The 13,266-nt window shown below is 47.1% G+C and overlaps 1 protein-coding gene across 2 annotated transcripts in view; it reads left to right on the top strand.

The window, feature by feature from the left end:
- The window catches only part of LOC119372104 (voltage-dependent calcium channel subunit alpha-2/delta-3), a 205,891-nt gene that overhangs the window by 106,178 nt on the left and 86,447 nt on the right, over positions 1-13,266 (top strand). For both annotated transcript variants that reach the window (XM_037642567.2, XM_037642566.2), the window contains exons 4-7: positions 6,177-6,236; positions 7,498-7,675; positions 9,960-10,091; positions 10,703-10,757. In XM_037642567.2, coding sequence (XP_037498495.1) covers positions 6,177-6,236; positions 7,498-7,675; positions 9,960-10,091; positions 10,703-10,757 — 425 coding nt within the window. The remainder of the gene's footprint in view (positions 1-6,176; positions 6,237-7,497; positions 7,676-9,959; positions 10,092-10,702; positions 10,758-13,266) is intronic.

The raw sequence follows: 13,266 nt of genomic DNA, 5'->3' as shown, positions 1-13,266 counted from the left end.
CGATCGTGAGTGGTGGGGTTTGCCCAATGTGTGTGGCACGTACGTTTCACTTGGCGCACAAAACAAATACACGGAACCCTGGTCATAGGCGGCTTCGCTGTAATAAATCTACAGATAAGTGCCTCGTTAATATCCGTAAACTGCCACGTTCAGGGCGTCCGGCATTCGAGCTCATCTTGGTCGCGCTTGCTTTGGATGGCGAGAAGAGGGGTGCACGGAGCACGCGCGCAAACAACCTTCCAGCCCACTTGCTCGCGCGCCCTCGCTGCACGGCCGACTGACCGAACGGGTACGCGCGCGAATGCCCTGACGTGCTCGGTAGTGCGCAACAGCGCGTGCTGTGATCGTGTTCGAGAGCAGAGAGAGCTGGGGACTGCACCCGCGCTGGCCGTGTCTGCTGCGAGTGCCGGAGGTGGGAGATAGCACGCAGGTTGAGAGTAGGGAGAGAAGCGTTGGTTGAGAGGAGGTTGAGAGGAGATGGAAGAGAAGCACAGGTTGAGAGGAGGAGAGAGAAAGAAATAAGACGAGCTTAGGTTGAGATGAGGAGAAGGAAGTGAAGCACGGCCTGATATGACCTTGGGAGGAGAAGGAGGAGAAGCACAGGTTGAGAGGAGAGACAAAGAAGAGGAGCATAGGTTGAGAGGAGGAGGTTGAGATGAGAAGTGCAGCACGGGTTGATAGAACCTTGAGAGGAGAAGGATGAGAAGCACAGGTTGAGAGGAGGAGAGCGCAGTCAGTGATAAAGATGTTGGCTTTTTCAGCGGCATCACTCTTGGCCTCTCTTTCAAGCGTATGTTGCTTCGAAGCACTATCGCATGATACTTTTTCCAACCCTTGTAACAGCCCGTGAGGGTTCGCAGTATTGCAAACAAGAAAAAAAAAGTCGCAGTTTCGCCTCAAGGGCCGCGATTGCCGCTATCGTTGGCTGCCTCTGCACGCTTTCACTTACACGCAGAACATACGGAGTACGCGGTGATCTTGTCGTTTCGACTTTACACGGAACCTCACGGCGACGGCGACAGCTAACATGCGTCTGGAGTGCGCATGCGATTGCTTTCGTAGTAACAAAGAAAGGCTTCTCCTGCAGTTCTAAAGGGAAGCACGGCACAGGGTGAAAGGCTTCATGAGGGAAGCGGGAAAATGCGGGAGTACGCGGGGCTGCTCTCATATCTACAACTGGTAGTTCAAACTATTCGTTCTCGCATCTTGAAGTTGCTCCCGAGTCATTTCACAATCTGGAGGCACGTGGGTCCGTGGTTCAATCGTCATTGTCTTGAAATACAGTATGCGATCCAGGCGGCTTAAGCCATTCGAAAAAAGAAATATCTTTTAACAAGAAAGTGTTTTATGCCGTGGTCCACCGAAACTTTCATGACTTATTTCCGTCACGGAAATACGTCAGCAAAATTAACGCGATCAGATGGCAAAGAAAGAAAAGCTGGATAAAAAAGTTCCGTTGAGTGGAGTCGAGCCCCCGACCTCTCGGTCCGCGACGATTGCTGGCGGGCGTTTAAACCACTAGACTACCGTCAAACGCATGAAGGAAGCTACAGGAGCGCGCTTTTTATCTCTCACACTTTCCTGTCACAGTGCTGTTAGTTTGAGGGGCGGTGTCGCCGTCTGGAAGCCGTAGAGTGAAGTAACGCGTGGCCTCCTCAATTAGCTCCGGCAAGCCGCTACTACGACCGTGCCATTCGCCGCGTTTCCAAAAGGAGAAGTATAATTTTGTCAACGCTTTAACACATCGCGATGTGCCGGCTTTAGCCCCAGCCTCGCTCATAGCATCCATCCATACTTAAAAAAAGCTATCCGACGCTCGCCTGGCTGTGGCATCGCGTTCCCCGCTCGCCCTGCGAGAAATCACGGCCAGGCTAGTGGGGAGACACGTTTCTCTTCGCGTTTCACAATGCTTTTAAGAAGTGCATATCAAGTATCAGTGTTTATTATGCGCTTGTTGATGCCATCTGTACGCGGAATTCACCATATCGGGTGTCCAGGTATGTGTTCACAACTTCAGCTATCACAAGTGTTAAAGGGGTACTGACACCATTTTTCGAAGGCGAGTTTACTCTGCCATACATATCTCCTGTATGCAGAGACGGCTCTGAGCAAGTGTGAAGCTCAGCAAATGCTGATAAGATATTTTAAGTTGATATTAAAGTCATTTTTTCCATGGCGCACCTACTGACATCGACACTAGCTTGACGTCAGGCTACAGTACAAATTCTGGTGACTTCACGCAGCAGTCTGGCTTGTGATGACGTTAGGTACCGAAACTTCCAAGATGGCCGCTTGCACGACATCAAAACTTCCAAAATGGCCACTTGTGCGTGGAAACGTCACTATATATTGTGCGAGCACGTGACGAGAAGCTCATACCGTGTTGTGACGTCAGGGTACAGTAGGAACCGAAACTAGTTTTTAAAAACATACTGTAATTACTTTTTCAGGGCTCACTCGCGCTTAGCACTACCTTTTCTAGGCTTTTGAGGGCTTGACCTTTCATTTGACGCAAGAAAACGACAACTGAAAATATTCGTGTCAGTACCCCTTTAAATAATGGTCATGGGCTTTAGTCGTCGGGACGGAGATGTGCCACTAGGCGTCAACGTGGGTGCGTTCTTATCAAGCGGTGCTATATCTGCCAAACATCAATAGACATTGTACCAGCTCTCATATATCAATGCACTATAAACAACCAACTACTTCTATGAAGAGACGTTTCACTTTCGTGTTATACCGATTCCTATGACGAAGGGATCAGCCAAGTTTTTGTTCTGTTTTTTCTCTTAAAGGGCACGAACAAATTCTACCTGCTTTGTTCCTATTGCGGGGAGCTCGCGTACCAATGTCACAAAACGCGGGCTCGCCAGTTTAAACCCATGGTAGACCGCATCCTGAACACACCTTTCCTGAAATACGAGGCCATTCTGTGTAACGACGACCACGAGCGGCCGCAATGGCTTGTCGGTGCAGCCCTGGAAGTGAAAAAAGGCAGAGTAACAAGGGTGCCCTCCCATTTGACTCATGAAATCCTTATTCAGAACAAAATGTTTTCGGTCAACCAGTCTCTTTTTCAAAGTTATGGCAATTTTAAACAACGCGAAAAGTGTTCGATCTTGTCATCGCGCTAGTCGCGCCCTGGTGCGCGTCTGCATTCCGGTATCATAAAACAACACCTAACCAGAGGCGGCGCAGTACGTCACTGCAAGAAGGAGATGAGGAGGCATAGGCGAAAGGGTGAATAAGTGGAGGGAAGATTGGAAAGGGAGGGGGTGCGATTACACGCTGATGAACTAGGTGGCGCATCTGCATGCTGACTCCGCGACCATAATATAGATTGCCGCGGAGGGAGTTGGGCGCGCTCGATGGGGATCGCTGGACCAGAGGGACCAGATCAGCAAACTGCGATGCGGAACAGCGGCGAAGGAAGGATCCCGTCAATGAATTTAGCGTCGTTGTTTCTGTATCTCCTTTTCTTTCTCCCAGCACATTTGAATTCCGATTGGGCGCTTCGTTCGGGGCCCGGACGAATGAGCGATTCGTAGAACGACTGGAACGTTGATAGAATTTGTGTCTGTAGCTGGACCGACGCGTACGGCTCAGTGGTCTTGCGACATGCGTGGAAATATAAGCGTGGAGTGCACTGTTTCAACGTTCGTTATGATTCATTTCATAGTGACGACAGTCTTGCAATTACCAGGTAATTCATGGATCCGCACTCTGTAGGTTTGTTATCGGTTTTTAACGCAATAACGTTAAAGAGCTCGTTTCGCAGAAATTCCGGCGTCGGCGTTGGCGCCGTTGGTTGTGAGCGAAAAATCATCACCTTATCCGTGACCAAAAAATCGAAAAAGATGTAAATAAAATAAATAATAAAAATATTCGATTTGAGTGAGAATCGAACCCAGGCCGTCTGCGGGGCAAGCAGATGTTCTACAACAGAGCAGCGCTATTGCTTGAAACTGCTTCGAAAAAAAAATCACTATATGAATGTCATGTAGTGGAAGGAGTCTCCTTAACGCGTGTAATATTGCATGGCAGAAGCGTAGATTCGCGCCGGCTGTCAAAACATGTTAATTGCGCAACGAGTGGTTGTTTTGAAGGCCCACCCATTACAAAGCGCTCAGACATATTTAATCATCATCAGCTGCAAAAGCATCAACAAAGTGAGCAGCCGCGTAGGTTCGCGTGTCGCCTTACGGACGCGCTTCGCAAAAGGAAGAATTATGGCGTAGTGGGCACTTAACAACTGTACTTGCAGTAGGCATTCTAGGATATTTTCAAGCGACAATGTTACGCCCACAATCACATGTTTCTTACGGCACGGTTGAAGCATGCACCGAGAACCGAAGCCACGCAAGCAATTTAAAAGGCGATGCGCGCGGAGCCCGGTTACGCTGTCGCGTTCTGCACTTGAAGGCAAAGCTCAAGCGTCCTCCATAGTTTCTTTAACACGAAAGTTTTTGATGCCGGGGTCCAACACGGCTCCACTGACGTGTTTCCGTCACGGATATGACGTTGTAAAATATATATACAAACAGATGGCAAAGAAAAAACTAGAAGAAAAAATGCCGTCACCGGGAATCGAACTTACGACCCCTCGCTCCGCAGCACACGGCAAGAACCGACTCGGCCACAGACGGCACGCTCTTCACCATACTAACGACAAGCTATTTATATACACCATTTACTGATTGTCGTACTCAGAGATCGGTGGCACTTCAGTGTGTTTTCGTTATCACTAGCGAGATGGCGCGAAGGGCTCGAAAGGCGCGCTTTAAAGGTCGTCGCCCCACGCGTCGCGATGAGCGCGCGCCTCTACAGGGCGTGGTCGCTCGTGCGCGCGCGCTTATCTCGTGATGGCGGTGGTTTGTACGTCTTGTGCTCTCAACGGACGTTTGCGTTGAAGTTACAGAGAGCCCGAAGGTCACTTCGCTCACTCCAGCGGCCGCTTCTGCGAAAGGAGCGCGCTGCTCGCACACAAATAAGTTAGTTTTGTGTGCTCACACACAATAATAAGTTTTGTGTGCTCACACACAAAACGAACGCACAAGTATTCTTGTGCTTTCGTTTCCTGCGTCCTCCTTTGTGTTTGAGCAGCGCACTTTAACTTTCGAGCTGTGACAGTTGTTCGTTCGCGCTCATCCTGTGTATGTTCTTTCCGCGCGTCCTTTCTGCTTGAGCGGCGCGTTGCAATTTTCGAGCTGCTTGCCGTTCTTTCCGTGAGATTACTATTTGTTGCTATAGCATTCATTCCTTCGCTCTTGTGGCGAAACAATGCACAACAAACGCTCAACTACGTCTGTGAAGACACGTTTCTCCCTCGTGTTATACCGATTCCTATGACAGAGAGATCAGCCATGCTTTTTTACTTATATGTATTGACGACGATGAACAGAACAAAAGGAAGGCTAACGACCCTTTTGCTTTTGGACAGGGGTAGATTTTATTTTATTACGTAACCGGCGTCTTAGAGACATAATGGAAAATAAGGTAAACGTTACCCGCTCACGCCGATGGAAATAAGACTCATAATAATAATAATAATATCTGGGGTTTAACGTCCCAAAACCACGATATGATTATGAGAGACGCCGTAGTGGAGGGCTCCGGAAATTTCGACCATCTGGTGTTCTTTAACGTGCACCTAAATCTAAGTACACGGGCCTCTACCATTTCGCCTCCATCGAAATGCGACCGCCGCGGCCGGGATCGAACCCGCGACCTTCGGGTCAGCAGCCGAGCACCGTAACCGCTATACCACCGCGGCGGACCGAAATAAGACTCATGTCACCGTAGGAATAAGCATTGAATAGCCGCGGTGTCATATTGGACATTGTCGATTCCACCATCTTGTCGAGTTTGACCGGTGGACAACGACTGGTCCAGACTCACGGGGTCTCTGGTTTATGTAACAGAATAAACTACGCGGTTGTCCGCTGACTTTAAAAAAAATAACTTAGTAAATGACGTAGCTATTAACTGAGTCAACTTGTGTAGATCTGTACGCAATTTCACGGTCTTATTCGTGGCCCTTTTGTTTTCCCGCGCCAACGATAGTGGTCATCGTCGTGCGCCTGTCGCAATGTGGTCTCCTTACTAATGTGGTCTCCTTTTTGCGTGTCTTGCTAATATTTCTTGGAACCAATCCGTGCCCATGTGCTTCTTTGCAGGTTTTGATACAAGAGGCCGAGAAAAATGCCAAAGACCACAAGTACAGCACAGACATTGATGTAAGTAAACTGTTGTTCACGACATAGGCGTAGGCATTGAAAGCGTTGGGTGGCACAAACCCGGCTGTCTCTGAAACATTTAGTTTTTATGCATATACACTCACGCACACGTAAAAACATAAAAACACACACACGAATGTTCATATAGGGAGATGAGGTGAGGTGAAAGAACTTTATTTGGCCCAGAAAGGACGTGGGAAGGTCCAACGCCACCTGGTTAATCCCACGTGGGGACCGCCAAGCCGAGTCGCGGGCTTTCTGTACGTCCAGGATCTCTAGCTTGTTGTCTTGACTGGAGATGAGTTAGTCCATTCTTCTTGGGTATATGAGGGGCCATTTTAAGTGCAGGGAGAAAAAAATCTCGGCTACAACTCTGTTTTTCGACACCGGTGCTTACTTAGTTGTACGATCTGGCTTCTCTGCATTACACTCACCCCAGGCTAAGCCTTTAGAATTTATCTACGGGTTTTCGACCGTCACCACGAATGCGCTATTCTTGCGATTTACGCATATATCACTGCGCACGCATATCACTGTAGGGAAAATCGCCAATAAAACAATACGGGTTGCAGCAGTACCTCTTTGCAACAATGTGAAGATCATATCGAAAGTAGCTGAAATGGTTCAACGGTAGCTACGAAAACTGCGCACTAGGCGAAGCCTACTGCCAGCGCCCCTGACACTTCGGCCGCCTCTTAAAAGACTGCCTCTCGGAAATTAAAAATAAACTAACGTGAGGTTTCTGTAGTTTTCGCTGCAACTACGCGTCCCATATTATTCACAAACAGTCTTGTCGAGGTTCTTCCACTTATCGCACATTCTGTGACGATGAATGAATGAATGAATGAATGCAGCGTTAGTGGTCCCGAAACAGTCGCTATACTGCCCATTGTTCCAGTAGTGAACTTTTCCAAAAAGTTCTGGATGTGTCCCACCAGGTAGCTTTGGTCTAGCGAGAGCGTACAGTTACTGTATCGGTTCCCTTTCCCTACTGAACATATACACTAACTTTACGGAGACAACACTATACTTGCCATGGTCTTGGCAATACAATCCCTTCTTTACTTGGTACAATGGTAATGAAGGTCAGAAACAGAAAAAATGTATAGGGTGGCCGAGGTTACATTTCATTGGTGTCAACCCATCTGTGGAAGTGACCGCGAACTAAAGGCCCGGTGTGAACAGCAGCGTCAAAGCGTGGTTCACTATCAAATTCTCTAGTTATACGGCGTGTACGGGACCCCTTGTAATGACTTCGCAGTTTCGCTACTTCAACGCTAAGAAGCTGTACCGTCCCAACACGGTGCCCAAGCTGTCGGATGACGAGGACCCGGATGACTGGATGCCCATGGAGATGCACCAGGACCGGCGCTTCGACGACGCTGACGTCAACTTCACCTACAGCGCCATTCACGTGGCCACCAACATATACTCGAAATGTAAGTATAGATGTACTATTTAGGCGTCACTCACGGGGGGTGGGGGGTGGGGGGAGGGGGCGGGGAATGGGGAGGGCAGGAATGTTCTAGCCGCCACCCATCCTCCTCACCGAAGTGATCCATGGCTTACTCAATGACGCCATTGCGATGAAAAGACTGGGACAAAGAAAAACGACAGGACGCGCGGTACTAACAACTGATCTTTATTTCGAAAACGTGTAGTACATAGACAAACACGATGACAGCACAAAAAAGCAATATCATAACCATACAAGTCAGCGTCATCCAGACAGATTTCCGCTGTGCTCAGAGTAATCGAGGGGGCTCGACACTTGAGCGCAAAGGAAATCGCCCATCTGGATGATGCTGGCTTCTTCTTTTTCTTTTTTTGTGCAGTTATCTTCTTTGTCATAAGTACCAAAAAATTTTCGAATAAAAAATCAGTTATTAGTTGCGCACGTCCTGCCGTCTTCCTTTGTCCCTGTCTTTTCATTGTCATGGCATCATTGAATGTACCAAACCAACTGGCCCAAAAAGTCTGTAATCTTGGCATCCATAGCTGATCTTGCATTGCTTCCTGGTTACAAATATCGTGCTTGTGAGCATCGGCTCAGACATCTGAATGCGTCATCGTCGTCAGTCCGTTTTTTTTTTTTTCCTTTGGTCAACAGCAGGACGAAAGCCCATCCCAGTGACTTCCATTTACCATGTCCTGTGCAAGCTGATTCCATTTTAAAGACGATAGTCTTTCTTGGGGAACTTAAACGCAGAAATTTTGGTCTGTCTTTCTGTCTGTCTGTCTTTCTGTTTGTCGGCACGTCCCTCGATTCAGCCACTCGGCCAAAGTTGAACCACTTGCCCAAGGGCCAGCCGTCTTGAACTGGTACGGCTGTTCATACTTGTGAACGTTGTCGATCAAAAAGTAAATATCATGCATATCTGAGGTGCAACATCACTAGGTAAGTATTAGTTGGCGTGTTCCTTTAATAGAAAATGCATACATACGTAATTTTAAGGACCCTAGTTTCTTAAGCTGCGCTGAAAATGCATAAGAATGGAAGCTTGAGCGAGTTGGTATGCGTTCATCTTTGTTGAAACAGCGCTCACTAGACGACGACGAAGTAAAAGAAGGCACAGGACAGGCGCTGCCTGTCGTGTGCCTTCTTTTACTTCGTCGTCGTCTAGTGAGCGCTGTTTCAACAAAGCTGAAAATGCGACTGCGCTGAAATTTGCCTTCCTCCGTGCCCTTCGCACGAGCTCATTGTTGTGTTTCGGTTTCGGTTCTGTATTGCACTGTACGAATGCCATGGGTTGGTGTTGAAAAACTTTAGTTTTGAGAAGGCCAAGAAGGTGAAAAAAAATATTTAAAAAATGAAAAAGCAGCGTTGTGGGCGGCCTTCAGGCTGCCGGTTGTGGGCGCCGCTCTGGCGTTCCTGTTTTACTCAGGCGACGTGTAAATAAAAGAGTGTGTGGAGAGTACTCGTTGAGTGCGGACGTTTCTCTGCTTCAGCGCTTCGCACCAAACCGCGTTTTCGGGCTGGCTGGCGTCCCCGCCGGTCGCGTTGGTCACCGCCGGTCTTCGCCTGCTGCTGCGCCGGGACTACCAGCACGCAACACAGCACTCATGTTTCCCGACGTATTGCCAGATGGCGTCCATATCTCACACAGCGCCTCTTCTATCGTCTTTACACGACATTTGCAGCGAAGCACGCAGATACGCGGTCAATTTTTATGTCTGTGTATCTCTTAATTTCATCACACCACGCAACCCTATGCTGCCTTCGGTCGAGATTCTCACCCCTTGTCATACATTTCCTTCCTTTATAACAGCTCATCGGTTACTTGTCCAACACATCGCATGACCTGCTTGTTATTGTTTTTTTCTGTTAGTGTCAACTTAGAATATCTGCTATCCCTGTTCGTTCTGTAATCAATTATGTTGTTTTCTTACTTTTACTGCTACGACTATTATTTTACATTCCATCGCACGGTCTTTAGCTTCGCAGGTATCCTTGGTAGCCTCCGATTATCTTCCCTATATGTTGTTCATACACATTCCCGGGCGCTATCCTGACTGTACAATAACTGGTTTGCTATTAATTGTTACATGCTTCGTTGCTTCGGTGATCGACTACTATGTGCAAGTGCCTAACGCCCTGTAAAGGCTAAAAGAAGGTTATAGTAAGAATGCACGCTACTTCATGTTGTGCCTACTTTGTACGTAAGCTTTACATAATTATGTGCCGTTGAACAATGAGGGTGGTAATCGCTTCTTCTTTCCCAGCGGCGCCGGTGCTCAATGCCGTCAAATGGTCGGAGGGGATGAACTCCCGCTTTAAGAACAACCGCGTCGTCGACCCATTCATCGCCTGGCAGTTCTTCTGCAGCAGCACTGGATTCATCAGGCTGTTCCCTGGTGAGTTCACGGCGTTTAAGCGTTGCCCGAGTGCATAGAAATAAACTTCAAGTTTACCACAATATCTCTGATGTGTTAGACATCACGTCGTATCAGTAAGTTTGTATATGACAACCCGGTTAAATATATCACAATGGCTTGTTAAGTTCGTGCAACAGTTAGCTGCGGGGCTGTTCGACCACTTCAACGTAGGACAGTGCACATTTGATTGATTGATTGATTGATTGATTGATTGATTGATTGATTGATTGATTGATTGATTGATTGATTGATTGATTGATTGCACACGTGTGCTTGTTTTAAGCTAATGATTGATATATCAATCTTACATTACTCAATCGCCATGACCTAACCCATGGTATTTCATTCTCAGCATAACATAGAACGATGTTTCCTGCTGTATTAATGCAGATCATTGTGGCGGTTGGTGTTATCTTGTCTGCAGCAAGTTTTTAGCGCCTTATTTCTCAGTAAACGGCTGCATATGGGTTGATGACATCTATATATAATTCGTGGTGAAGCCTACATCTAATAATTTCTTTATTGCAATTTCTGAAGGCGCCTGGTGATTCTCACCGCTTCGTTTTGGTTTTCTTTGTTGTTGTGTTCAGCCCGGAAGTGGCCTGACGACGACCCCGACATGTACGAGTGCCGCACGAGACCATGGTGAGCAATGCAGAATTTTTATCCCTGTCGCGTCTCGCTGTCACGCTAGAGGAGGATGAGGAGAAAGACGCAGAGAAAAAGACGAGGCTGTTAATCAGTTTAACCACTGTAACCGGCGTTAACCGAACCGGCTACGTTGTTCTCGGAAGAAAGTAACAGCGAGTAAAAGGGATAGATACTGACAGAAGGAACAATGAAAGAATTGAGGACCCATTCGACTCTGTGAAGGTGGGCGACCAGCCAAGCTGCTTAGCACACGACGCAGGGGTGACACAGGTTTCGAACTTTAGCAAATCACACACCCTGCAACTAAATCGTAAATGTCTGTTCAGGAGGTCCCTCTTGAATTTAGCGTGTACTACTTTAAATTTTTCCATCTGAGCAGCGTGCGTCATGTTTGTGTTTGCCGCCCCTGTGTTCCCTTCTTTAGTGGACCATTGGTGAATGGTAGGGTTTGCCTAACTTATGCGGCACATGTACGCTGGGAAATATTGTACACACACAGAGACGAATTCAACTAGCCATATGCGGCTTCTCTGTGAAATTGCAGCAGATTTGACGCTCCCATTTTTGAACCTGCATGCAGCGAAGTTCCATCCGATCTTCGTCCTTCGCCCAATACTCCGATAGGCACGCTGCAGCGTACCTTCTCGGACCTGTTCACCAAATTTGTGTAATGGGGCGTAATGTCCACAATGTAGGGGATAATTTCTTACCGAGCTTGTCTCGAAGGACTCCAACCTTTCCGAAAACATGGGCTTGAGCTTTCCGTATCGGCATTCTCTGGGGGCGTCGGCACCTGGTCACTGCATATATGATGCCGTATTTAATTATATAGGTGAATCAAAGGGACTGTCATGGTAACATTACAAGTACATGTCTATTTTTATTTATTTATTTATTTATTTATTTATTTATTTATTTATTTATTTATTTATTTATTTATTATTTATTTATTTCCTTTATCTTCCCTGTTTTGTTAAATTCTTTTATTAAACTTCTTTTTTTTTCTTTAGCATTCAATAAAGAAACAGAAAACACCATTAATATTTTCGCTTGCCCAGAAATTGTCGTTTTAGGATTTTTTTCTTTTCACATATTATATAGCGCACAATTCATGGCCGATTTCCCGTGTTGGGTTGAGTCATATTCTTCTAGGAACCAACCAATCAGCCTTTAGTTTCGCGCATAAGTGTAAATGTATACCAGAGGGAAGTACATACTAGTAGTGGAAACCGGAAGTGAGCTTAATAGACCGCAAATAAAATCAGTAAGTGAGCGTAAGATCGGAAATGCGTACCTGGAAGTCACTTGGCTGACTCGAAGTGAAATAAGGGAAGTTAGGTATGACCGGTTTTAGAGGTTTCCGGTATTGTGTCAATACAAAGCGAATGTTAGGTATTTCCGGTTTCGCGTCAAGGTAGAAAAAGTTTACGAAGTAAAACCCGCTGTTCAGGTAACTAATTCGTGGATAACCAATGCGTGGTAAACGTTCGCGGCCTTAGCCGCGAACGTTTACTACGGATTTAATACGATGAGTACCCGTTTGCGCTCTTCGGTTCCTTCCTCTGCAATGTACGGAACTTAGCCAATGTATCGCCAGGGTATTTGAAATGTGCGCTATGTTTTTCTGCCTTTTCGACCTTGATTGCTCGTTCAGTTCATTTGACCCGTCGCGGTGGTCTAGTGGTTATGCTGCTCGACAGGACCGTTGACCCGAAGGTCGCGGGATCGAATCCCGGCCGCGGCGGCCGCATTTTCGATGTACGCGATATGCTAGAGGCCCGTGTACTTAGATTTAGGTGCACGTTAAAAGACCCCAGGGGTTCGGCATTTCCGGAGCTCTCCCCTACGGCGGCCCTTATGATCATGTCGTGGTTTTTGGCGCGTCAAACCACAACACTCATTACATTCAGTTCATTTGTCAAATGAAGAGGAGTAGCCGCTGCCAATGAAGGTGTAGCGACCACCCATAGGAATGCCCGTCGTTGTAGAAACCCACGCTACTCACGGTAAATGACGTTATACGCCGGTGGCGGTCCCATCGCCTGGACGGTAATATATCGTGTTTATGCAGCGCTCCTGCTCTTTTGTCCGCACTTAAAACTTCAAGCCCCCTCGCATTCGTGGTTTCCGTAACTCTCAGCATTTCCTCGCGCTCACGGTTGCAAGACTCAGATTACCCTTCTCCGCCGCTTGGTGGGCCTTCTTTTTTCTTGTAAAAAGTCACAGGTTCCTCTATCGCGTGCTATAGGACCACTTGACGGCGGAAGCCACTACGTCAGCACTATAATAACATCTGTACTATTTCGATGTCATTTTCAGCTAGTCTCAATTACTCTTAGTTACCTTCAATTACTCTCGGCTACTTTCAGTTACGGTCAGTTACTCCCAGATACTTCTTAATTATTATCAATTACCGCCTAATTACTCTGAACTACTGCTTAGTTCACATTGTAGTGTTTCAATGGACGTTTGGCATCTTGAACAACGCATGGAGCCACGTGAA

This window comes from Rhipicephalus sanguineus, chromosome 10 (genome assembly GCF_013339695.2).
Source record: "Rhipicephalus sanguineus isolate Rsan-2018 chromosome 10, BIME_Rsan_1.4, whole genome shotgun sequence".
NCBI classification, from domain to species: Eukaryota; Metazoa; Arthropoda; class Arachnida; order Ixodida; family Ixodidae; genus Rhipicephalus; species Rhipicephalus sanguineus.
This window is presented reverse-complemented; position numbering and strand designations above follow the sequence as displayed.